Here is a 23,944-nt window from a genome sequence, read left to right as displayed (position 1 = left end):
AAATGCTTAAAAACTATAGAAATTATTACAAAATGCAAGTGAAAATGTCAAAAGAACAAAATTGCTAATACTTTAAAACAACAACAAAAAATAATAAAAATAAATACTGCAAAATAAAATATACAAGTTTTAAACATTAAGAAATAAGGAATTAAGAACATAAGGAATACCATATAAATGATGCAACATAGATAATAAAAATTACTTTTCTAGTGTATAAATAATACTACCATGGTCATATTGTATATTGTGAGATACTTTGAAGAAAGAGTTTTGTTATTGTAGTATCTTGCTATCCTTATTGTGTCATTGTATAAAAGTTGTCATGAATGTGTTTGCCAATGTGTGCACAGCCCTTCACACACACACACACGCGCACACACACACACACACACACTTAGTCATCCAGGGGCCCGCAGTGTCCTACCTCAGTGCCATTCACATTTGAATGGGCATTGCTCACCCCTACTCTCTCTCCTCAGCACTGTTTTCATTCATGTCGAGTAGGTCCGTCTCATTTTTCTTTACACTTTTCTGAAGTTTTAATGAGGAAAAGCTTTAATTCAAACTATTTACTGAGAGGTCTAACCTTCCATTAGACTCATGTAGACAGATTTCTGATCTAACTGACATGACCATTGACTAATGACAGGTTGTTTTGTTGTACGTGTCATTTAGGGGCAGGTTTTTTTCAGGTATTTGTTGATCTGATATTGCTGTTTTATTTGTTATTGTTATTATTTATTGTTATGTTGGTTCAGATTTTTCCTGTGTAGTCCTTTTTTATTCCAATTCAGATTGAATACAGACATATTGAGATAATGAATATCAACAAAGTGATGAAAGATGTTAGATATGTACTGTTTTGCTATTTCCACCTGCTCTAAGCAGGACATTCGTATTATCAGTGTCATGGACTGGAAACACAAGTTAATCCTAATCCAGCCGTGCCGAGTCAAGCCGCTGCTCTGCTAGGGGACCTGAGGATATAAATAGCTCCAGCTGCTGGTCGCTCCCACTATTGGAGGGAAATGCCTAGAGCATCTTGTTAGAGGTGGAGTCTAGATGAGGACGAGAGACCTTGACTTGCAGTGAGTGAGAGAGAGAGCGAGATCTGATAAAAGCTTTTGCCTGTATTTCTTATGAAGGGCTTGTTGCTTCCTGATATAGGTTATCAGTTGTGCTATCTGCCAACAACTTAATGAGAACTTCAGTTTGTAGAAGTTTCATTATTAATTGTATATTTTTTTTTGATGGTATTTGAAATATGTATCTTACAAACACATTTTTTGATGATAAAATTTAATGTAGCAGTTTAATACTTGAATATTGTTTTATAATTTAAAATATGCTTATAGAATATTATAATATTTCTGTTATTAAATACATGAATTCTTAAAATGCAATTTGTGAGTATTAAAATGTTATATAATTTGCACCCCATCTACCTAAATGTGTTTTTGTTTGTGCAAATAATTTGTGGTCCAGCCTCACCAACAAATAAGTGAATATATTTTTTTTATTATTATTATTTTTAATGAATCCTTGCAAATCGCCTTTCCTAATAATGTGCTAGTTTGCATGTTTAATGATGAACGCGGCTAAAGTTTTTCGGCTTGGAAGAAAGGGGTGGAGTGAGCAGAGCTCATTAGCATTTAAAGAGGAATGCAAGAAAACAGCTTGTTTTGAAAAGAGCTGTTTCTGGCAAGGTAAAAGGAGTGTTGTTTTACACTACCATTGAGAGATTTTGACCAAAGTATGTTTTATACTTTGTATTAAGACCCTAAAGAATTGTATCAACTTGTGTAAAATGATCATATGATGACCCCTTTAATTGCATGGACTCCATTAAAGATTTTTGTATAATGTGAATGTAGTATTAAACTGTTCAAATTCAAATCAAATTTGAATCAGTTATTCATAAACAAGAATATAAGAGATTTATTAATATTAATGTGCAAACTTTTTGTTGAAGATTGTATCAGAGATGCTATTAAAATATCTGCTTCATGATCAAAATGAACTATTCAGTGCATCATTAAAAATCCAACTCTTTTTACATCAAGCTTTCCAGGAACTGCCACTGACCTCTCCATAATGAGGGTGAATGTTTGGTCAGGACTCATTGTATAATGGCACATTAGCATGTTTGGGTTGAGCTTATGGACACGGTGGTCCATTGAATGGAGTAATTGGCGATGGCGTCTATACATTATCCTCCGTTTACTGTAAACATGTCATTTCTGATTAGCGTTAGGGTCTTTGAGCAGCTATTCTCAAAAATAGGACAGCTCTGAAAGATTGCGTGTCTATACATACAGCTTGGTCTCTGTTTGTTTTGTCTTGCTAATGGCTGGATAGGCAATGGCGTCATTGGCGTGAGATTCACGGGATACGCCTCGATGACAGCGGCCGACACGCATCTCTTTAAGCTGTGATTACAGCACACTCCTGGCGTGAGAGGCTGTAATTGTGCATTCATCGCAAGCCTCCAAGTAAAGCATGGCTGCCGGTGACCAGTGGTTTTCACTGCACTTGAATTAATGGAATAAATTTCAAGGCTTGCTGTGAAGCGCAGTTTACTGCTCCATCCATCCAGGTGGACAAGTTAGCCAGGCTTTTTAGATAGCACTCAGGGCTCGGGTTTGGGAACATTGATGGTTTATTTTTTTTTTGGCATCGTCTTCCAGTATTTGACTGGATGACAAGATAATTGTCCTGTAGATGATAGCATGAGCTGGGGGAAGATAAGAGCATCGATTGATTTCGCTAGCGCTCTAGTCTTATGAGGATTAAACATGTTGCAGTGAAGCTTAATGGGAGCTGCATCCTGTTGGATGAATTTTGATTTTCTAAACGCACACACACTTGTAATTCACTTTCTCTTTGCCTTTCAAGGCCAGATGTGTGGTTGGTGCCAAGTGCGGATGGCTGTATGGAAGAGCTGAGTGTGTAGGCCTTTTTATTAAGTGGCTGTTTAGACTAAAAGAGACTTTTTTAAGAACGCTTCTCTAGCTGCCGGCGTCTGGCTTTTAGCCTGCACAGCCGAGCTTACGTTCAGGGGTCGTTAGAGACACCCGGTTGGTAAACACACACGCCGATGTCACGGCAACCCCACTGATGTCATAATGACCTCATAAACGACTTTGTGTCTCAGTTATTTAAAGGCTGTAGGGTGGAGTGGGGATGGAAAACTGAACGGGCCTGAAAGACCCCATCACTCTTTAATGTTTAAAACCAGAGATCAAAGAAAATGAAATCATTGTATTTTATATGAAGATAATCTGACTTCTGTTAGCCACTCACGTGCGAGATGCTTTAAAAGACGCGAGCGCAACAGTCACGTCCACATAGCGCCGACTACTCATGCAGTAGTATGTTTTAAGGGGAAAGTACTTAATAGGATTAAAAAGAAATAACTGACATGGGAAAATTACGCCAGTTAGGGTTTCTCAATTTTGGTTTCGATTTCTTTTCGATTGATTGTCTAGCCCTAGTTATTTTATTAGAAAAGATTTCAGTTTTTACTAAATGCTGTTCTTTTTAACCTTTTATTCATTAAGTCTTAAGTGTACATTTTTCAAATTTGAGATGTATACATCATCTGAAAGCTGAATAAATAAGCTTTCCATTGATTTATGGTTTGTAAGGATAGGAGATATTTGGCCGAGATACTGTAAAACTATTTGAAAATCTGAAATCTGAGGGTGCAAAAAAATCTAAAGACTGAGAAAATCACCTTTAAATTTGTACAAATGATGCATATTACTAATCAAAACTTAAGTTTTTATATATTTACAGTAGGACATGTACAAAATATCTTCATGGAACATATCTTTACACAATATCCTGATGATTTTTGGCATAAAGTAAAATTTATCATTTTGACCCATACTTTTTATTTTTGGCTATTGCTATAAATTTGCCCCAGCGACTTAAGACTGCATTTCAGCGCAAGGCACGTGATAATCAGGACCAAAACAGATGTTTTTTTTAGCAGGTCCGAGCTGTAATGGTGCAGCTCTATTCTGGAAAAAGGGGCAGGGAGCAGCAGCTCATTTCTATTTAAAGAGACAGGCACGAAAAACAGTGTTTGATATAATGATCTGTGGGGTATTTTGAGCTGAAACTTCTGAGAGGGGCTTCATTTGTCTCCTTTAAGTTTATTAACTTCGAGTTTAGTAAGTAATTTCAATTTAAGCTTTAACATTTTAGTGGTAGTGGTGCTTTAAAGGAGAATGTCGAGACAAGGCATTCCAACAGTATCCTCTTGGACTGCAAATATGCAGAAAATTATCAAAGACCTATTGTTTCTTTGAGGTAGTTCAAGTTTCTTGACATTCAAACTACAGTCTTTTACATTTCTGGAATAGTGCAAACACGGATGTGCTGGAGTCTCTCAGGTTAACAGCTCAAAGCATGAGATGGTGGCAACACCTGTCATGCACTGCATGAATGGAAAGCCAATCACAACATTTAATTGATCAGCTATTGCACGACAGTAACCTGCCAACACACGGGAATATTGACGAGCGCTCCTGTGTAATTCCTGCGAAGCCCCAGGGGAAACTGGAAAAACAAGTGACTCATGCCATTTGTAGTCAATGTTTATGGACAAGATGGCTTACCCTGGGCTATTTATAGCGGCTTCTGTTTAGAATGAGTAAATTCTCCTTTCGTAATTCTCCCTTTCATTCTCTCTTTCTCCTTTCTGTTTCCTCTTTTCTGCCAGTGACTGTTTACATGCATATGGAAATGTATTTGTCATATAAAGATGCTATCCAGCTTGCTATAATGCAATTAAGACAATATTCCGGTTTCTAGAATTAATCATTTTGAAATGGATGCATCTTGTGTGGCATGTTCTGTAATTTTATCTGTGCATGTCCTGTTGTGTAATGGCCACCTCTTTTTCTTTCCTCATTCTTAAGTTAATTCACATCTTATAGTGTGTTCTGGACACTCATCTGTGATCATCAGTGTGGCTTGTCTCTAAATGGGACAGAACAAATGCTCCTCTATTCATCTGAGCGTGGCCTGTGGAAAACCGGGGCTCCTCTGACGTAATCAGCACGCAGCTCTGATGCTTCCCCAATACTTCATTAAGCTCCACCTCCCAGCAGAGGGTCAGAGGGTCATTCAGGGACAGTGTTCTGCAGAGGGAGGCGATGGGCTAAGCCGCACTGTGCTTCTCAGGAAAGGCTACTGTTTGCGGTTTGGGCGATAGCATGAAAATGTTGACATTTATCAGTTGTTGGTATATATATATATATATACTCACCAGCCACTTTATTAGGTACACCTGTTTAATTGCTTGGTAACACAAATTGCTAATCAGCCAATCACATGGCAGGAACTCAATGGGAAATGGAGGCATCTAGATGTGGTGAAGACAACTTGAGTATTTCAAAAACTGCTGATCTACTGGGATTTTCATGCATCTCTAGAGTTTGCAGAGAATGCTCCAAAAAAGAGAAAATATCCTGTGAGCGGAAGTTGTGTGGAAGAAAATGCCTTGATGTCAGAGTTCAGAGGAGAATGGGCAGACTGGTTAGAGATGATAGAAAGGCAACAGTAACTCAAATAACCACTCGTTACAACCAAGGTATGCATTATACCATCTCTGAACGCACAGCACATCAAACCCTAAAGCAGATGGGCTACAGCAGCAGAAGACCACACCAGGTGCTGCTCCTGTCAGCTAAGAACAGGAAACGGAGTGTACAGTTTGCACAGGCTCACCAAAATTAGACAATAGAAGATTTAAAAAATGTTGCCTGGTCTAATGGACCTAAATCTGTATCTCTGAGGAATGTTTCCAACACCTTGTTGAATCTATGCATCGAATAATTAAGGCAGTTTTGAAGGCAAAAGGGGGTCCAACCCGGTTCTAGCATGGTGTACTTAATAAAGTAATATATATATATATATATATATATATATATATATATATATATATATATATATATATATATATATATATATATATATATAATATGTAATATTTTAGATAGATTTATTTGTTTTAGTTTTGAGATATACTATATCAAAATAAAAAAATCTAAATTAACATTACTTTTCATATTATACAGTATAACTATTTATAGAGGAAATATGTATTTAATAGCCTGTCAAGTTCTAAAACACGTCTCAAGACCCCTAAATTCTGCACTGTCTGACTGTTTTTGAATCTGCTGCACCCTACCTGTGTGTGTGTGTGTGTGTGTGTGTGTGTGTTTGAGCCTCTCCATAAGTTCTGTCTTGTTAAAGTGAGTTTTATAAAACTGGACGCTGTTGTTTTAGGCAGGACGGTTGGTGCAGTAGAGATGCCTGGACTTGCTCTCAGTAGAGTTGCACCTGCACCCATTTCCTGACTTAAATGTGATGTATTGCTGATGGATAGCAGTGCAGAGTGCTCACTGTCCCAGGATGCATCACTCCTCACAAGGTACATAGTGTAATGGTTGGCCGCCGCATTCATGGCCTTGGTGAATCAATCTCCATCATTTCAGACCGTAGAGCATGTGGGTGTGTATCCGTGTGCATGTTCGGCCAGCGCTCTGCAGGTCAGCAAATCCCCTTTTGCAGAAGTAGTGCTGCAGGGGTGATTATTTCTCTTTACGCTTATATTGCATCATTCTAATTGGGTAGAAATGCATATCCCCTACGTCTCCAGTGTGTATCCTAACTGTAACATGTAGTGCCCTGGCTGTCCTAACAGTCTTCCTAAGTGTGTGCCAAGAGTATATCCTCTGAGAGCACAGCAAATGCTATCTAATCTTCTCTGTAAGAAATAATTAGACTAGTAAACAAACTTTAGCACTGTATCTGGGCTTTACGCGCAGGGAAGGCTCATCCTGCCTCTGCACGCTCTCTGCTGAAATTGAGGTGGTGACGAAGTGGATCTTACAGTTCTCAGTTCAGTTGTGCACCAATGAGAATTGAATTGAGTGAATTTGGTTTCCTCAATTTGAATGTAAGGAAGTAGAATTAAAATTAACTGTTTTCAGAGATATTCAAATATGTAACTACTGTAACTAAAAAGCAAAGTTAATGGAGACAAACTTTGAATGTTTGCTTAAAAAAGTTTATAGGCTGGATAAATGGAAAGAAACATTGATAGACAGATGGATGGTTATATATTGTTGGTGGCTGGATAAAAGTTTGGACGGATGGATTGATAAACTGATGGATAGATACTTTAGTTGGATGGAAAGACAGGATAGACAGACAGATGGATGGACGGATGGACGGACGGATGGATGGAAAGACAAATGGTTTAGACTGATGGATAGATATATACTGTAGGTGGATGGATGGATGGATGGATGGATGGAGAAACAACTGGATTGACAAACAAATGGATATATGCTGTAGGTGAATGGGTGGATGGAAAGACAAATGGATAGATATTGTGGATGGATACATGGAAAGACAAATAGATAAACATGGATACATACTGTAGGCAAATGGATAGTAGGATGGATAGAAAGACAAACAGATAGACAGACTGATGGAGAGACAAATGGATTTGACAAATGAATGGATATAAAGGATATATCATCGTTACAGGATAAACGTTGATTTATTTCGCTAATTCCATTCAAAAAGTGAAACTTGTATATTATATTCATTCATTATACACAGACTGATATATTTCAAATGTTTATTTCTTTAAATTTTGATGTTTATAACTGACAACTAAGGAAAATCCCAAATTCAGTATCTCAGAAAATTAGAATATTGTGAAAAGGTTCAATATTGAAGACACCTGGTGCCACACTCTAATCAGCTAGTTAACTCAAAACACCTGCAAAGCCTTTAAATGGTCTATCAGTTTAGTTCTGTAGGCTACACAATCATGGGGAAGATTTTTGATCAACTTTTTGATGATATTCTAATTATATGACCAGCACTTGTATACTGTAGATGGATGGCTGTATGGTGGACACACACACACACCGTGAACACACAGCCGGAGCAGTGGGCAGCCATTTATGCTGCGGCACCCGGGGAGCAGTCGGGGGTTCGGTGCCTTGCTCAAGGGCACCTCAGTTGTGGTCTTGAGGGTGGAGAGAGCACTGTACATGCACTCTCCCCACCTACAATCCCTGCCGGCCCGAGACTTGAATCAAAACCCTTGGATTGCGAGTCCGACTCTCTAACCATTAGGCCACGACTTCCCCAAACTGTGGGTAATTGGTTGGTTGGATATATGGACAGATTGTTGGATGGATAGAAAGACAAACCGATATGCAGATTGATGGATAGATACTGTAGATAGGTAGATGGATATATATGACTGGATGCATGAATGGATGGTTGGATGGATGGGTGGATTGATTTAAAGACAAATGAATAGACACTGATTGATAGATACTCTGGATGGATACATGGGAAGACAAATGGATAGGCAGATGAATGATATGTTCTATGGATGGATGGATAGAAAGACAGACTGATGGATAGATTCTGTGGATGGATGGATGGAAAGAAAGGTAAATGGATAGATATGATGGATGGATGAATTGAGAGACAAATGGATAGATACTGATGGAATGGATACTGTGGATGGATGCATAGAATGACAATTGGATAGATACGATGGATGGATGAATGGATGGATGGATAGAAAGACAGAAGGATAGATACTGTTGATGGATATATATTGAAGGTAGGTAAACCGATGAAGGGATGGATGGATGCATGGAAAGAAAAGGCAAATGGATAGATATGATGGAAGGATGGATGCATGGAAAGACAAATGGTTAGACAAACAAATGATGGATGGATAGACTGATGGATAGTTACAGTGGATGGATGGATAGAAAGACAGATACTGTAGATAAGTAGATGGATGGAAGGATGGAAGGAAAGGCAAATAGGTAGATATGATGGATGGAGGGACAGACAAATGTAATATAAGCAGACAGACAGATTTTCCAAAACCGATTACCTGTGTCAAATTTCTTTGAATTGCAATTCAGTAAAATCCTCTTGTCATTACAATTCAACGTCCTGTGGAAAATGCAGTTCAAAATCATACTCATAAATTGAAAGGGAGCCACATGTGCATCATTTGGGTTTGGGCCAGTGTTTGTTCCCTTCTGAACTCACATCTAAACTATTACATTTTCAGCAAACCAAAATTAGCCATTTTGAATGAAAGACATTTAAAAAGTATTTATGAATTGAATTAGAGTTTTCTGTTTGCTTGTGCACTGTTGTTTTCTTTGCCATTTTAATTACTGCCAATAGTTGTTTGGGTTTTTTTTTGCCACTGGGCTTTGTTTGGACTGGGCGGTAAATTTCAAATATGTTTTGCCTGTCTCTTGACAGCAAAGACACAGATAAACAACGCTCTTATCACCACTTATTGATGCAAAGTAAATGTGGAGGAAGTAGTTCAGTAGTTGACTGCTTCCTGTCCAGCTGAGCGTGGACTGCAAAAGAGCGTAGTGGTCAGTTTCAGGGGGCCGGGCATCAACGGCCCCTTTGTGACCAAGGATTTGCGTCATCAATATGATTTTATGACATGATTGGGTCAGGATTAAAGAGTGGTTTTTTATTCCATTATATCAAATAGCCTTTGACGCTGGCCTTTGTGCGGCCTCGGGGCTTCCGCTGAGTGCTTTTGTTTCTTCTGTTGTGGGGTCAGAGGAGCATCCTTGAACTTGTGGCATTCGGGGCATCGTGACGTCCCATGAGTGGAGCTGACACTTGAAGCATGAATGTGTTCAGTGTTCCCCCTAAAAACTCTCCCATTCACTAATGCACAAATGAAGAGCTCCCACGCCATCGGTCTGGATGTAATATGGTGTCAGAGGTCCGTTTATTGCAGACCACGTCTGCTTTGTTCACCTTGGCTTAGTTTTAGCCTGGAAAAAGAGCTAGTATGCTATAGAAATGATATAAATAATGCAATGCAATCCTAATAATAGTACAAATCCTAGTTTATAGTGATGTGTTGGTGATATTCAAGAATTCCTGGGCTAAGCTTGAATAAGCAGAATTGTAATTACAGTTTCTAAAAAGAAATAGCAAAATAAAATGTAATTTAGTGTTGTCCTACTTATTCTTGTTGAATTTCATTGCTCATTTTACCTCTAAAATCTAGCTTTAAGGTTGTAAAGCCACTTATCAACAAAAGCATCCTCGCTGTGGAATGCAATTGCTCAGTTCCTAAGTTGTTTTCAGATTTATCTGTTATGAGATAGAGATGATTGAAGAAGATGCCGCAAGCCAGGCCGCTTCCTGATTCCAGTGACGCTGTTCGTCCGTAGTGAATCTAACCAAGATCTGTGGCAGGAACATGAGGTTTCTTTCCTCTGTTTAATTTGATGGCCGCTATGATGCTGACGCAGTACTGTTCTCTGTGTGCATCTTTTGAGGAATGTTCAAGATGTGGTTGATAGGATAGTTGCTTTAACTAACATTGTTTTTTGGAACAGACATCATGTGAACTTACTCTAGCACGTTCTCATCTTCTGACAAGTGCTACACTGCATTGTAAAATCCTTGATTCTTGTTATCTTTGAGTATTTTAATTATTTGTTTACATTTTTTTTTTCATATTTATGTTGAAATAAAATTTAAATAAATGTTCATTATTTAAATTTATTAATCCACATAGTTTGAATAAATTGTTTGTGTGTGTGTGTGTGTGTGTGTGTGTCACATGGACACACAATTTAGTCATAAACTACAAATTACATTGAAATGAACATTTATTAAATTAATAAAAAAGAAAAAGAAATTCACCTTTATTTAATCTTTATTAATTAATGACTGTTGTATTTATACATCTAATAAATCATCATTTTATATTTGAGTTATTATTGAAAATTGTGCATATGTTTATAGTATTAATTTTATTTGATAATAAACCACAATAATGTGTGTGTTTATCTATCTATAGAAAGATGAAGTAGACAGTATATAATTTTATTATTTATATAATATTTTTAAAGATTTGGTTTGAGAAAGATACCTTTGGGGATAAGTGTATAATGTAAATAATGTAAATGTATAGTCTTTGTACACATCAGTATTTTCTTGTCAAATTGACTTACCTGTGCGTCTCGTTTTTGCAGCATTAAAGTTAGTTTGTGTAAAGGACATTTGAATGTTGACTTAGAAAAGCTTTTCCTAAAAGTTAAAAACTCTGAGTACTTTGTTGAGTCTCTGTTCTCTCTTCCCACAGTTGATGTGAGTGCGGCGCTGCCACTGCAAGTGCCGCCTTCTGCCATCCCCATGGACCTGCGTGTGGATCACCAGTTCACTCTGGCGCCGTCGGACCCGGCCCAGCGCGAGCAGCAGCTGCAGCAGGAGCTTCTGGCCCTCAAGCACAAACAGCAGATACAGAGGCAGCTCCTGATCGCAGAGTTTCAGCGGCAGCACGAGCAGCTCTCGCGCCAGCATGAAGCGCAGCTGCAGGAGCACGTCAAGGTGAGGCGAGGGCCACCGACTCGGTACAGAGCGCTGCGGGGACGAGCTGTTTTTGTTGGGCTACCTGGAAGTTTGCATCTGGCTTTGGATTGTTGTAGAAAATGGGCATTGTGTTTGACAAAGGTTTATGATTCTTACATGAATTTTGTTCATAATGATAATTTTCACAAATAGAAAAGCTAGTGTTCTGAATTTTGAAGCCTAAATACAATCGGCAGACATCAAATGATGGAAGCATGGTCGCACGACATTAGCGTCACCACTGTTAAGCTTCTGACAACTCTGACAGTCTAAACGGTTTTAAAAGTTAATTTAAATAAAAATCCCAAGAAGGGCACTATGATTTCTGTTTCCGTGATTGTCTTTATTTGATTACCATAGATTACCACATTCCATCAGCCCTTATTGTTTTAAAAATCATTTGATTAGACATATTTAGATTTTTAGAATTTAATTCAATCTTTAAAATGGAATCCAGAGAGAAAAAAATGTAATACAGCAAACATGAAAAATAAAGCTGAATTTGGTGAAAAATAAAATCAGATTTCACGTGACTCTAAAAATGTATCTTTTGTTAACTAATACATTTTGTTTTTAAATGATCAGTTCCATGATTAGTTTTTTAGACATGCTTTTTGATTTCTAAAATGTTAATGGAAAAAATTTATCAAACTAATTTCATAAGGCCCTAGGTATTTCTGATTTATTTGATGTCATAGAATAATATGTAAAAAACATCTTGAGCCTGTGTTAACCACAAACCTTATTTCAAGCATTTAACCAAAAAGCCATTTAAGAAAGCTTTGGTGTGAAATTGAATGGACGAGTGCAGTTTAAACTTTTTGTGTTCCATGGAGACAGTAACAGCGTTTAGTTTGGGAGAGTAAATAATGACAAAATTTTGATTCTATTTCTGGAGAGAGCTCACAGTGCAGCGGTTCTCGTCTCCGTTCTTCCTTTCCTTCAAAGCTCCCACGCTTCTGTCTTTGATTTTCCATTTCTTGTGGGGATTGTGAGGAGTGGAGTTTGTTTGGATATTGAACGCTCTGTCGTGTCTGTGGTTTCCTGAGGCAGTGCTGCTGTCATTGGCCTCCAGACTGAGCTCTCATTGTGAGGCCGGGAGACGGGTGACTGCAATCGCTGTGGGAACTCTGTCCTTGTGAGAGGAAATACTTGATTGACAAAAAAGAGGAGTATCGAGGCTGGATAAAAGCATCTTAAGTAACTGCTTGCTTCCAGACTAGCCACGAGCTTGATTAGACCCTGTGTCAGTGTTAACGTGATTTAACTGACCAGAATCACAGAGATCCATTCAGCATCCAAGCATCAGCTGTATACGGCTCTGATATTACCCATCATCACAAGCCAGTAATGGATGTGATGTGACTGCTGCTGAGCTGAGTAACTGCTAGACGCAATGGCTGCATTAACAGAGCACACTGTGAGAGAGATTACCAGCATCTTTTAACACTCATTTTAGTCAGGGAGCTGTTGATGTAATTGCTTATGTTAGTTTCATTTGGAATACATTTGGAATGTTGCTTTTATGTTATACAAGAAGATATCGATAATCACATTCAGGAACTGCTTTCTTGTATGATGTGGGTATTTCCAACAATTGCGTCTAGTTATTGGTGGTACGACTTTGGTGGAGTCGTGTGTCTTCAGTATAGAGTCAGTGTGAAAAGCTGTTTTTTTTTCTTTTTACTATCATAATCTTATTGGTAAAAAAAAATAATATATATATATATATATATATATATATATATGTATGTATGTATATATATATATATATATATATATATATATATATATATATGTATGTATGTATATATATATATGTATGTATGTATGTATGTATGTATATATATATATATATATATATATATATATATATATATATATATATATATATATATACATACATACATACATACATACATACATACATACATATATATATATATATATATATATATATATATATATATATATATATATATATATATATATAAATGAAAGAAAGAAATTAAAAAATGAAATAGATAAAAATAATATACATTTAAAAAATAAAGCACCAGGGCTTTTAATTAACTGATAAAAATACAGTAAAAACAGTAATTTTTGAAATATTATTACAATTAAAAATAGCTGTTTGTTTTATTGTAATATATTTTTAAATGTAATTTATTCCTCTTTATTCCTGAATTATCAGCATCATTCCTCCAGTCTTCAGTGTCACATGATCCTACAGAAATCATCATAATATGCCGATTTAATGCTCAAGAAATATTTAGCCTATTATTATTATCATTGTTAAAAACAGTTTTTCGTTGTTGTTTTTATTATATATATATATATATATATATATATATATATATATATATTGTAAGTGACTGCAAATTTAATGCATCCTTGCTGAATGGAAGTTAGTTACTTTTCAATTAAAAAGACTTACTGACCCTAAACTTTTGAACAATAGTGTTTTTGTTGATTTTTCATTTATTTCATGTTTTTATTTGTTTTATGTACAGTACAGACCAAAAGTTTGGACACACCTTCTCATTCAAAGAGTTTTCTTTATTTTCATGACTATGAAAATTGTAGATTCACACTGAAGGCATCAAAACTATGAATTAACACATGTGGAATTATATATGGAATTATATACATAACAAAAAAGTGTGAAACAGCTGAAAATATGTCATATTGTAGGATCTTCTTTTGCTTTGATTACTGCTTTGCACACTCTTGGCATTCTCTTGATGAGCTTCAAGAGGTAGTCACCTGAAATGGTCTTCCAACAGTCTTGAAGGAGTTCCCCGAGAGATGCTTAGCACTTATTGGCCCTTTTGCCTTCTGTCTGCGGTCCAGCTCACCCCTAAACCATCTGGATTGGGTTCAGGTCCAGTGACTGTGGAGGCCAGGTCATCTGGCGCAGCACCCCATCACTCTCCTTCTTGCTCAAATAGCCCTTGATGCCTTCAGTGTGACTCTACAATTTACATAGTCATGAAAATAAAGAAATGAGAAGGTGTGTCCAAACTTTTGGTCTGTACTGTATATATTTGAAATAAGATACACCAGAGAATCATACTCAGTAAGAACAGAATAACATGTTTTTTAAAAGTCCACTGTATTGACTTGAATAATGTTTATGTGTGTGTGTTGTTCTTCCTCCCCTTCAGCATCAGCAGGATCTCCTGGCCCTGAAACATCAGCAGGAGCTCCTGGAACACCAGCGGAAGTTGGAGCGCCATCGTCAGGAACAGGAGCTGGAGAAACAGCAGCGGGAACAGAAGCTCCAGTTACTCAAAAACAAAGAACGCGGCCAAGAGAGTGAGTGAAAAACTAATTACCTGACTGAAACACATAAAGGTCTTTGATTTATTAGGCTAATCAGCAGCACCGTGGCTTGGATGTCTGTCTCAGCATTATAATTGCTTTTCATAACCAAAATTAAAAACTTGCCCGAAGTAGTCAAATGTCCATGTTGTCAGACCAATTTAGACGATATATCGCACCACTCGTGTAGATGATATAAGTTTGAGTCTGACCTGCATTACTCCCTTCTGACCACCTGTTTTCCTTCTAAAAACTTTCAATAAAAAAAACTACATTTTAAGGGTGTTTGCTTATTCAAAACACATTATTAGTGTAAAATTTGGTTTCTGTATCTTCACTACGACTACATATACATTGGATGTAAATTTGGTTGTTAGTTCGCCTTTCAGTGTTCAATCCTGTTCTGTACACACACACCGTTCAGTAATTTACAGGAGTGACAACCGCGTTCTACAACCGCATTGACTCCTGATAAATTCAGAAAAAAAACAACAATAAAGAACAAGCCCATAATAAACTTAAATCCAAGTGCATTATCTTGAAAATAAGCTACTGCACCTACCTAATCTATTAACTCCAGAAACTGGATCACTTTATTATCTATGCTCAAACAAGAAGCAAAATTATGCTTAATTTGCATTGCTTATAATAAGTGGACATGGCAACCCTTTCAAGAACAGGTTCTGTGAAGTAACCTTCCAAACATAAACAAACAAACAAACAAACAAATTAAGGGCATTCTTTCCCATATTTATATGCAGTTTTCCCTCTTGAAACAGTAGCCATGTTTTCAGCCGAAGTTGCGAATTTATTACAAAATTGCAATATCGCACAGATCTTTTGCGAAAAAAGCACTAAAAAAGTTCCTATGCAGCAAGACATGTGTAATAAATAAGTTGTGCTTAGACGAGAGTTTATAGATGCAGTAAATGCAGTCAGATTATCTTGCTGTGCAATGTTAGTCCGGTTATGCCATCCGATCGCGCAAAGTCACATTACTTTTCTGATGCACATCATATAATTTGTTTGGTAAATGCGTTTCCATTGTCGTTTATGCATTTTTTCCTAATAATTTTTTTTTTTAACTGCTTATGTTTTTTTTTTGTCTTTTTTCATGCATGTTTAATGCATCTTGGTGTTTACGTGATTTTATTTTATTATGCGATATCTCAAAAAGTGCATAAAAATAGGTGAATGGGAAACATAGCTAGTGTGTGCGTGGCCTGTTAAGTCTATGGTAGTTTTTGCCAAAATCAATGATCTGATATCTTATTAGATATATTAAGTATGTTGCACACAATTTAATATTTGGTGTTTCAGGCATGAGCAACATTACCAGTGGTTTTCTCAGAGAGTGTTTCCTTATCTGAGATGCTCCTGGCAGTACAGTACAGCCGGTCTATTTTTATCCGTCACTGTTGTGGTTGACACGGCGGTCACCTGTTGCCTGCGAGGAGCGCGTGTTGTCTGGCGGTGCAGGCGTGTGCGTACACTAGCGACGGCCTCTGGGGACATGTTTACAGACGATGGGAAAGGTGTTAATTGAAGGAAAAGCTGTGAGAATTCATCCATCTGATGTGTTTCTTTGAGAGAAGGAACAATAGTGAGAAAAAAAAATTCTTTGTTTAACCGTGGCGGTCTCAATGGGAATTGGAATAGAGAGTTTGCTCTCTCTATTTAAGACCGGATAAAGGGTTGTTCCTCTCAGATGTGAAGAGATATCTGAACCGAGTCGGCCTGCAGTGGAAGAGCTGTTTATCGACACCAGAAAACAAGTGTCAGCCTTTGTGGTCGTGATCAATTGGGCACTGTTCGATCTTCTCGGTCTCAGACTATTAAGAGTTTTTTTTAAGTGCATTTAGAAGACGAAATTACAGCACTGCAAATTACAGGGTTTAGAAATGGCGGAGAAATTGACTGTCACAAATGCATGAAACCCCTTCCCGAGGCTTTTAGATAGATCTTGTGGTTGGCGCGGCTAGAGGCTGAGAAAATGCCATTAATGTCCCGCTGCTCGGCTGTTTGTGATCTTCCTGAACTGTGGGCTCTGATCGACAGGCGCTGTGGCGAGCACTGAGGTGAAGATGAGGTTGCAGGAGTTCGTCCTCAACAAGAAGAAAGCGCTGGCCCAGAGGAGCCTCAACCACTGCCTGCCCAACGACCCACGCTACTGGTACGGGTGAGTATCAAAACCTGATCGGTGCAGATGTTTTAGAAAGGGCATCTCACAGGTCCTGTTTACATCTGGTTTTGACAAAGCAGTCATTTGAGACAGAACTGCATGCAGTTTACAGTTAACCTTAACATGCAGCTTTCTGGTTTGTGAAGTAAATTAATATATGATATATTTGTGTGTGTATTATTATATCACGATATAATACAAAAATAAAATAAATTGTAAACCGGTTCACACAAGTCAAGTGTATTAATAATAAACATTAATAAACATAATAAACATATCAAATTTATAAAAAGGCAACTGGAATTTTATTGTGTTTTATTTTTATTTGTTTTATTTTATTAATTTTCATTTTTCCTGTTAGAAAGAGATTAATTTTTTTTTTTTTTTTTTTTTTGCATATTTGTGACAAACAGTGCAGGTCACTTATAAAAAAAAATAAAAAATAAAAAAGATTTTTCCCCCCATGTAGGAAACAATAATTAGCTATTTCTTTGTTTTAAATTTGTTTTTGTTTATTTGTCAGCTGCACCTCTTAACAAAAAATAAAAATCTAATTATTCATTTATTTATTCATTTTGGTGAGCTTTAATTTTGTTTCATTGTATTCATTATCCAAGAGATGAGCACAGTGATTGATTGGCAAGTTAGTAGTTGTTGTTCACTGCTATCTGAGATGCATCAGGACACATTCACTATGAATGTAGTGTCGTCACAAGTAGGGGTGCTCCGATCACGATCGGCCGATCGTTAATGCGCATCTCGTCAGTAAAGCCGGTTCTCTAATCAGCTGTTAATTCCATCAGGTGCGTGATTTCACATTGAGCAGCTGTTACTACACAGAGCCGTTGTTAACTGAGAAGATGGGCCAATAAACGCTGAAAATTAACGTGATTTGCGCATCTTCTCTATTAACAACGGCTCTGTGTAGTAACAGCTGCTCTATGTGAAATCACGCACCTGATGGAATTAACCGCTGATTAGAAAACCGGCTTTACTGACGAGATGCGCATAACGATCGGCCGATCGTGATCGGAGCACCTCTAGTCACAAGTGTTTGCACCAGCTCTGAATGTGGTTTGAGTGATCGAATACTGAAGTGGTTTGGACCTGTTTACACCTGTATTTAGTGCTGTGATCAGATTACCTAAGACGTCACAAAGATCTTAAAAGCAGATCAAAACAAAGCTAAAGATCGACATGCTACACACAACGTATGCCAAGTGTCAGAGTGTAGTATAGCTGTTCGCTTGCAGCTGTTAGCCGAAGGAAAACCATGTTATGTAAGTTTCTACTTTGACTGACAGTTTTGTTTCTCCCTTCACCACACAAAAGATGTAGCTAGCTGTCACCTCTGGGTTCTAGAAATATTTGAGCAAGTTTTGATTGGGGAGCTTGTCATGTGTGAAAGATAGCGGTGAAGAGGAGGCATGTGTCAGTGTGTCAGTGTGTAAGGGTGTGGATGTGAATAGGGGTGTGTTTGTGTGAAAAACTCACACTACTCATCTGTGAGGCCTTTTGAGAGAAATGTTCCAGGCTTTGCATTTACATATCTATGTACATAAACTACTATTCAAAAGTTTAGGGCCAATACATTTTTTATTATTATTATTTAATGCTCACCAAGGTTGAATTTATTTGATCTAAAATACCATAAAATCATTAGTAACAGTAGTAGTATCTCTGATATATATTTGTATGCATAAAATGAAATTATTATTATTTATTGAATTTCGGAATTATTTTGGTTTATTAAATAATGCATGTTATTTAGAGTGTGTGTGTATATATATATATGTGTATATATATATATATATATATATATATATATATATATATATATTTGTTTACTTTATTGACTTGTTTACTTAATATTATATTTATTTGTCGAATTTATTTGTTAAATAGTTCTCTAAATTAAATCGAATTATAATATATATTCATATTCTTATTACATATGTAAATTTAATGGCTTTATTTAGAGCTGCAACTACCAACGTTTCTGATAATCAAGTAGTGTCTAATTTTATTTAATTATTTATGTACTTCATTTATTTATCTTTCTCTAGGTTAGCTTTTGAATTTTATATTTTTTGAGTTCTTTATATCTTGAATTAATTTAGATTCCATTTTTAAAAAATACACTTTTGTTTTGTAACAATGTAGAAACTTGACTTGTCACTCTTGTTGGAAGCCAGCTGACCTCAGATGCCCCGCTGCAGTTGTCTTTCCTGTTTAGAAGGAGCAAATCCTTTATTTTTGCAGAGCTTTGATGGCTCAAGTGTGTTTATTTGTAAACAGAATGATACCCCCTCCCCCCCACTTAGACCACACTGAGGCATTATGGGTGATCTGAGTTTGCATTCCCATTAGTTGGCAAAAAGCATCCCGCTGCTGGGAATGGTGAGCAGCTGTGTGTGGAAATGTCTAGAAATGCACATATTTGAGTACCTGAGTGTGTGTTTGTGATTTGTTCCACAGGAAAACCCAGCACAGCTCCCTGGACCAGAGCTCACCACCTCAGACAGGGATTTCCACTTACAACCACCCGGTGCTGGGAATGTACGACCCCAAAGATGACTTCCCGCTCCGCAAGACAGGTAAAGCTAAGCTCCTTTTTCTCAATGCATCTTGCCCAGTCTTTTCACTTTTACTAGGGTTGCTTACACCAGTTCAGGTTTACTTACTCCGAAACTGGTTCCAAAAAATGTTGAACAAACTCTGTGACCTTTGCTTCCATTGACGCTCGTGGAAACCACTTTTTCCTTCTGTGGATGCAGAAGCTGTTTTCTCACACTCACACACATCTGTAAAAGATTGTGAAGTTCATCGGCTACAAAATGTGGAGCTGTGTTTGAATGGCTTAAAATTAATGTGCCAAAAAAATTATATAATCAAAGATGTTCTTAACAGTGTTATTTTAGTATTATCCGTGTACAATTATAATTTTATTTAGTTTTTTTTTATGAATTCGCTTTTATTTTTAAATTTTTAGCATTTATTTTAATTAAATTTTTGGTCATTTTGCTATGAGCTTATGTCATTTTATTAATTGTTATTATTTTATAAATTATTGTTTAATTTTTTAGTAATAAATTAACATAAATATATCCCCAAATTCAAAGGAATATTAAGTAAATAATAATGAGTAAAAAATATTTAAAAAATAATAATTAATAAATTAACAAAATAATAATATTAATAAATACAAATTTATTAAAACATTTCATAATTTAAATATTTAAAACTAAGTTAATTAAACGTATTTTAGGACAATTTATTTTGCTAGTAATAGTTATGACAGTTTACTCCAACATTTAATTTTCATGACCATTAAATTAAAATGCTTATTAATGCTTAAATTTGGTTTTTTTGGGGGGGGCCGATACCGATATTAGAGGGTTAAAAAAGTCCTTCATCCATGTATCGGCCGATATTCTTTGTGTATATCATAATACAGTACCAGTCAAAAATCTGGACACACTTCCCATTCATACTGTATATACAGAATACAGTATATACATAAAGAGAATATATATACATAAACTATTTTTTTCCAATAACTCAAATACATTACTTTATAGCATTAAAACTTACAAATTTATTATTATTTTTTTTATTTTATTATTAGAAATATAAAGTTTTTTCATGTTCCATTACAATTCAGAAGGGCAATATACCGAATTATTATGGAAAGAAATTAATAAATAAGGGTTTTTCCTTTTTTTTTTTTTTTTTTTTTTTTTTTTTTTTTTTTGTAAAGCATGACTAGAACAAGTTGTTGTTGTTTTTTTAGATGCATCTAAGGTCCAGGTTACATTGCTTAGATTGATGACATTAGAGATTCCTATTGGTTTCTCTCTCTCTCTCTCTCTCTCGCGAAACGTTCTGGAAAGTTTTCTGCTTTTGAGGAGAAACGTGAACGTCCATGAGGTTCTAGGACGTTTAGGTAAAGACATTCTCTCTTGACATCTGCTGTGTGTTAAGAAGAGCTCCAGTGTCTGTGGTCTCCTGCTTCAGCATCACTGTCTTCACTATCGGGCTTCATGCAGGCAGTGTGTGTTAAAGAAGTCCCCCCGCCCCGCTGCAGGAGAGCACTCAAGGGCAATTCCTATGCAGACTCACTTTGGGCTGGTTTAGGTAGAGGAAGGCCTCTGTGCTCATTAATCACCCTGGAAATGGGCCTGTCAGGGACCCGCAGTACAACCTGCCCTGGGCCTTTAGCACACACAGATCCCCGGTGAGACCTGCGTAATTACAGTGCAGGCCAGGGAGACAGGAGGGGGAGGTGCTGCGGAGTGCACTACAGTCGTAACTGCAGCTCCTGCTACCTAAATCAAAGGGTCCTACTGTACAGCAACCTTTATGACCTCTAGGTCTCCATGAGGATGATTGAGTCCAAAATGAATGTTTTGCTGCACCTGACAAATTGTATATAATCTGAGAAAATTTAAAGGATATCAGTTTCCATAAAGGCATTTTTTTATTTTTTATTTTTATTTTTTATTTTATTTACAGTTTCAGTGACAGGTTCGCTTTTAATATATTCTTCTTTATATTATATATTATTTTAGTGTTTTTTTCTAGTTTATCCCTATAAGAAACAGGTTGTTTAGTTGTTATATTATTTTATTTAATTTTATCTTTCCCTGTAAGAAAGAGACACTTTAGTTTATTTAATTAAATTGGTTATTTCATAATTTTTTTTTCTTGCATATTTGTGCCAAACGACATGAGTCACTGTGCTTTTCAACTGCACCTGTCAAAAGAAACAAATTATTTTGTTCCACAGTTTTAATTTCATCTTAATGCGAAAGAATATTCCACCATATGTGTTGCCACATGGGGTTCAGTTAAAAAAATGACTTCATACAGCCTACAGAAACTTTTCAACAATTAACAGTTGTTCATTTTTCTTTAATAGATTGTTTTTGTGTTTGATTTTAATTGATTTGAATTTACTTTTATTTCATCTGCAGAATTTTTTTTGCATGTTACTTGCACATAATCTGAGATTCTTATGATCTTACCTATAAATGTGCTGTTGACAAGTTAGATGTCGTCATCTGCTCACATTTGGCGCTTGGCGGGTGTTAATATTGGACCCTGATTGTGCTGTTGCAATCCACGGTTTGGTTTGATGTGATCTGTGTTCCCACAGTTCATTGTTTTCATTATCCATGAGTGGCACAACCTCTTTGACGTCCTTTCACGGTTATATTTCCCATGTGAGCTGTTAACCTGGGAAAGCAGCAGGAGCATACAGGCGGTGGTGCTCCGGGAAAGAGGATCCGATGGTCTGAACTTCAAGCTGTGAAATGTTCTTTGTTTAGTTCTGATGATTGAGTTTGCGGTGGGGCTCGTTTGCAAGTCGATTCCAGTCGTCCCGCTGTAGATAAACCTCAGTTTGCTCTGGCTGGCAGAGTGCATTCCTGCAGGGGGGTTATGGAGAAGGAGGGTGGCCCGGTCTTAACCAGAACTGTTTGCCGCTCGCTTTCCCTCTCAGGACAGGCCCGAGTCTGTTTTCACACGTCTCCCCTAACCGCCGGACATCTGGAACCTTGGCCGTTGGCAGCTGCAGGAAGTGTGATGTTGTTTTAGGACAGTGAAGTCTGCTAGATGTCCAGTGTCCAGTGAATGCTGCACAGACGCTTGCTCTTCTGGGGTTTTGTCATGGTTTTCTGATAGTGGTGAGCAGTGTTTTGGGACATTATGTGTTACAAGTTTCATTATCGAATTTGCTGTTCTCAACGAGTTAAGTGACGTTTGACAAGTGTAGTTATATTGTTCAAATAAGCTCTGCATGTTGCATAATCATTTTTTTCTCCTTCAAATATCTAATTTAGCATCAGATACTGTAAGTTATCAGATTTTTTACATAATCAGATTTTATGCAACAAGTGATTTCATGAACAAAGTGATGTCGCTCCACAATATTTCCACAATATCTAGTACTTTCTAATAAAAAATGTATTATGAAATCAGATTTTTCACGTAGTCCGATTATTATTATTTTTTTCGTGAAACATTACATTACTCATTAGATTGATGCAATATCAGTAACTTTGTTAAATTACATTTTGTACGAACAGATTTTAACAGATAATCATATTTTTATTTTACACAGCAATTCATTGAAATGTAATATTGTAATATACACAGTTACCGTTTTTAAATATGTAAGGTTATGTAATCAGACTTTTCAGAGAATCTTTTTTATGTAATCAAATTTTTGTTCTTCATGATCAGTCTTCACAAAAAATGTATTTGACACAATATTGGCACTGCTCATTAAGGTACACACAAGTAACATATGTATATATTTTTTTATTTTATGTAATGCATAAAAAAACATGTTGCCAAATTTACATACTTGTTTCAATGTGCATTACTTTCCAATTTTTTTTGGTATGTCGCAGACAAAAATAACACTTTGCATACCTTTGCCATAAACATGTAGTAGTATCTCTGAAATATATTTGTATGCATAAAATGAAATTATTATTATTTATTAAATTCGGTATCTAATCTAATGATTTTTATGAAGTTTCATGATGCAAATTTCTGTTGATTTTGCAAGAGAATATAAAAATGTACCATTCCGATTTGTGATGCTTTCCATTTCTTGTGATTTTCATATGTGAAAAAAAAGACAGAAAAAGTAGTGGAAAACTATCATAATGTAGCATAATTATATACTTTTTCGAATAAGTATTGCAGTCCTGGAGCATGCTTCTTTTACGGGTAATATCCTCCAGCTTCCTTTCTGCAGTAAGTGTGAATGTATGCTGTAAGTATGTGACTCAGCGAGAGCTCTTTTGTTTCATTCATGCGTTTCTCCTGCAGTGCTGCGAGGCTGTGCTCTTCTGAACGTGTTTGAGCAGGCGGGAAGGTCACAGAGCTGACATTTTGCGCAGAGCGGGCTTGTAACAACCCTGACTCTTTTTCGGTGACTCATTCTTTCACAAGTCA

The 23,944-nt window shown here is 36.6% G+C and overlaps 1 protein-coding gene across 5 annotated transcripts in view; it reads left to right on the top strand.

Moving 5' to 3' along the window:
- LOC127964686 (histone deacetylase 4) overlaps nucleotides 1-23,944 on the top strand; it is a 202,155-nt gene that overhangs the window by 105,408 nt on the left and 72,803 nt on the right. For all 5 annotated transcript variants that reach the window (XM_052564965.1, XM_052564967.1, XM_052564964.1 and 2 more), the window contains 4 exons: nucleotides 11,204-11,448; nucleotides 14,637-14,787; nucleotides 16,852-16,972; nucleotides 19,454-19,572. In XM_052564965.1, coding sequence (XP_052420925.1) covers nucleotides 11,204-11,448; nucleotides 14,637-14,787; nucleotides 16,852-16,972; nucleotides 19,454-19,572 — 636 coding nt within the window. The remainder of the gene's footprint in view (nucleotides 1-11,203; nucleotides 11,449-14,636; nucleotides 14,788-16,851; nucleotides 16,973-19,453; nucleotides 19,573-23,944) is intronic.

Source organism: Carassius gibelio, chromosome B9 (genome assembly GCF_023724105.1).
Source record: "Carassius gibelio isolate Cgi1373 ecotype wild population from Czech Republic chromosome B9, carGib1.2-hapl.c, whole genome shotgun sequence".
Taxonomy (NCBI): domain Eukaryota; kingdom Metazoa; phylum Chordata; class Actinopteri; order Cypriniformes; family Cyprinidae; genus Carassius; species Carassius gibelio.
Note: the sequence above shows the minus strand (reverse complement) of the source record. Positions and strands in the feature narration are given on the sequence as shown.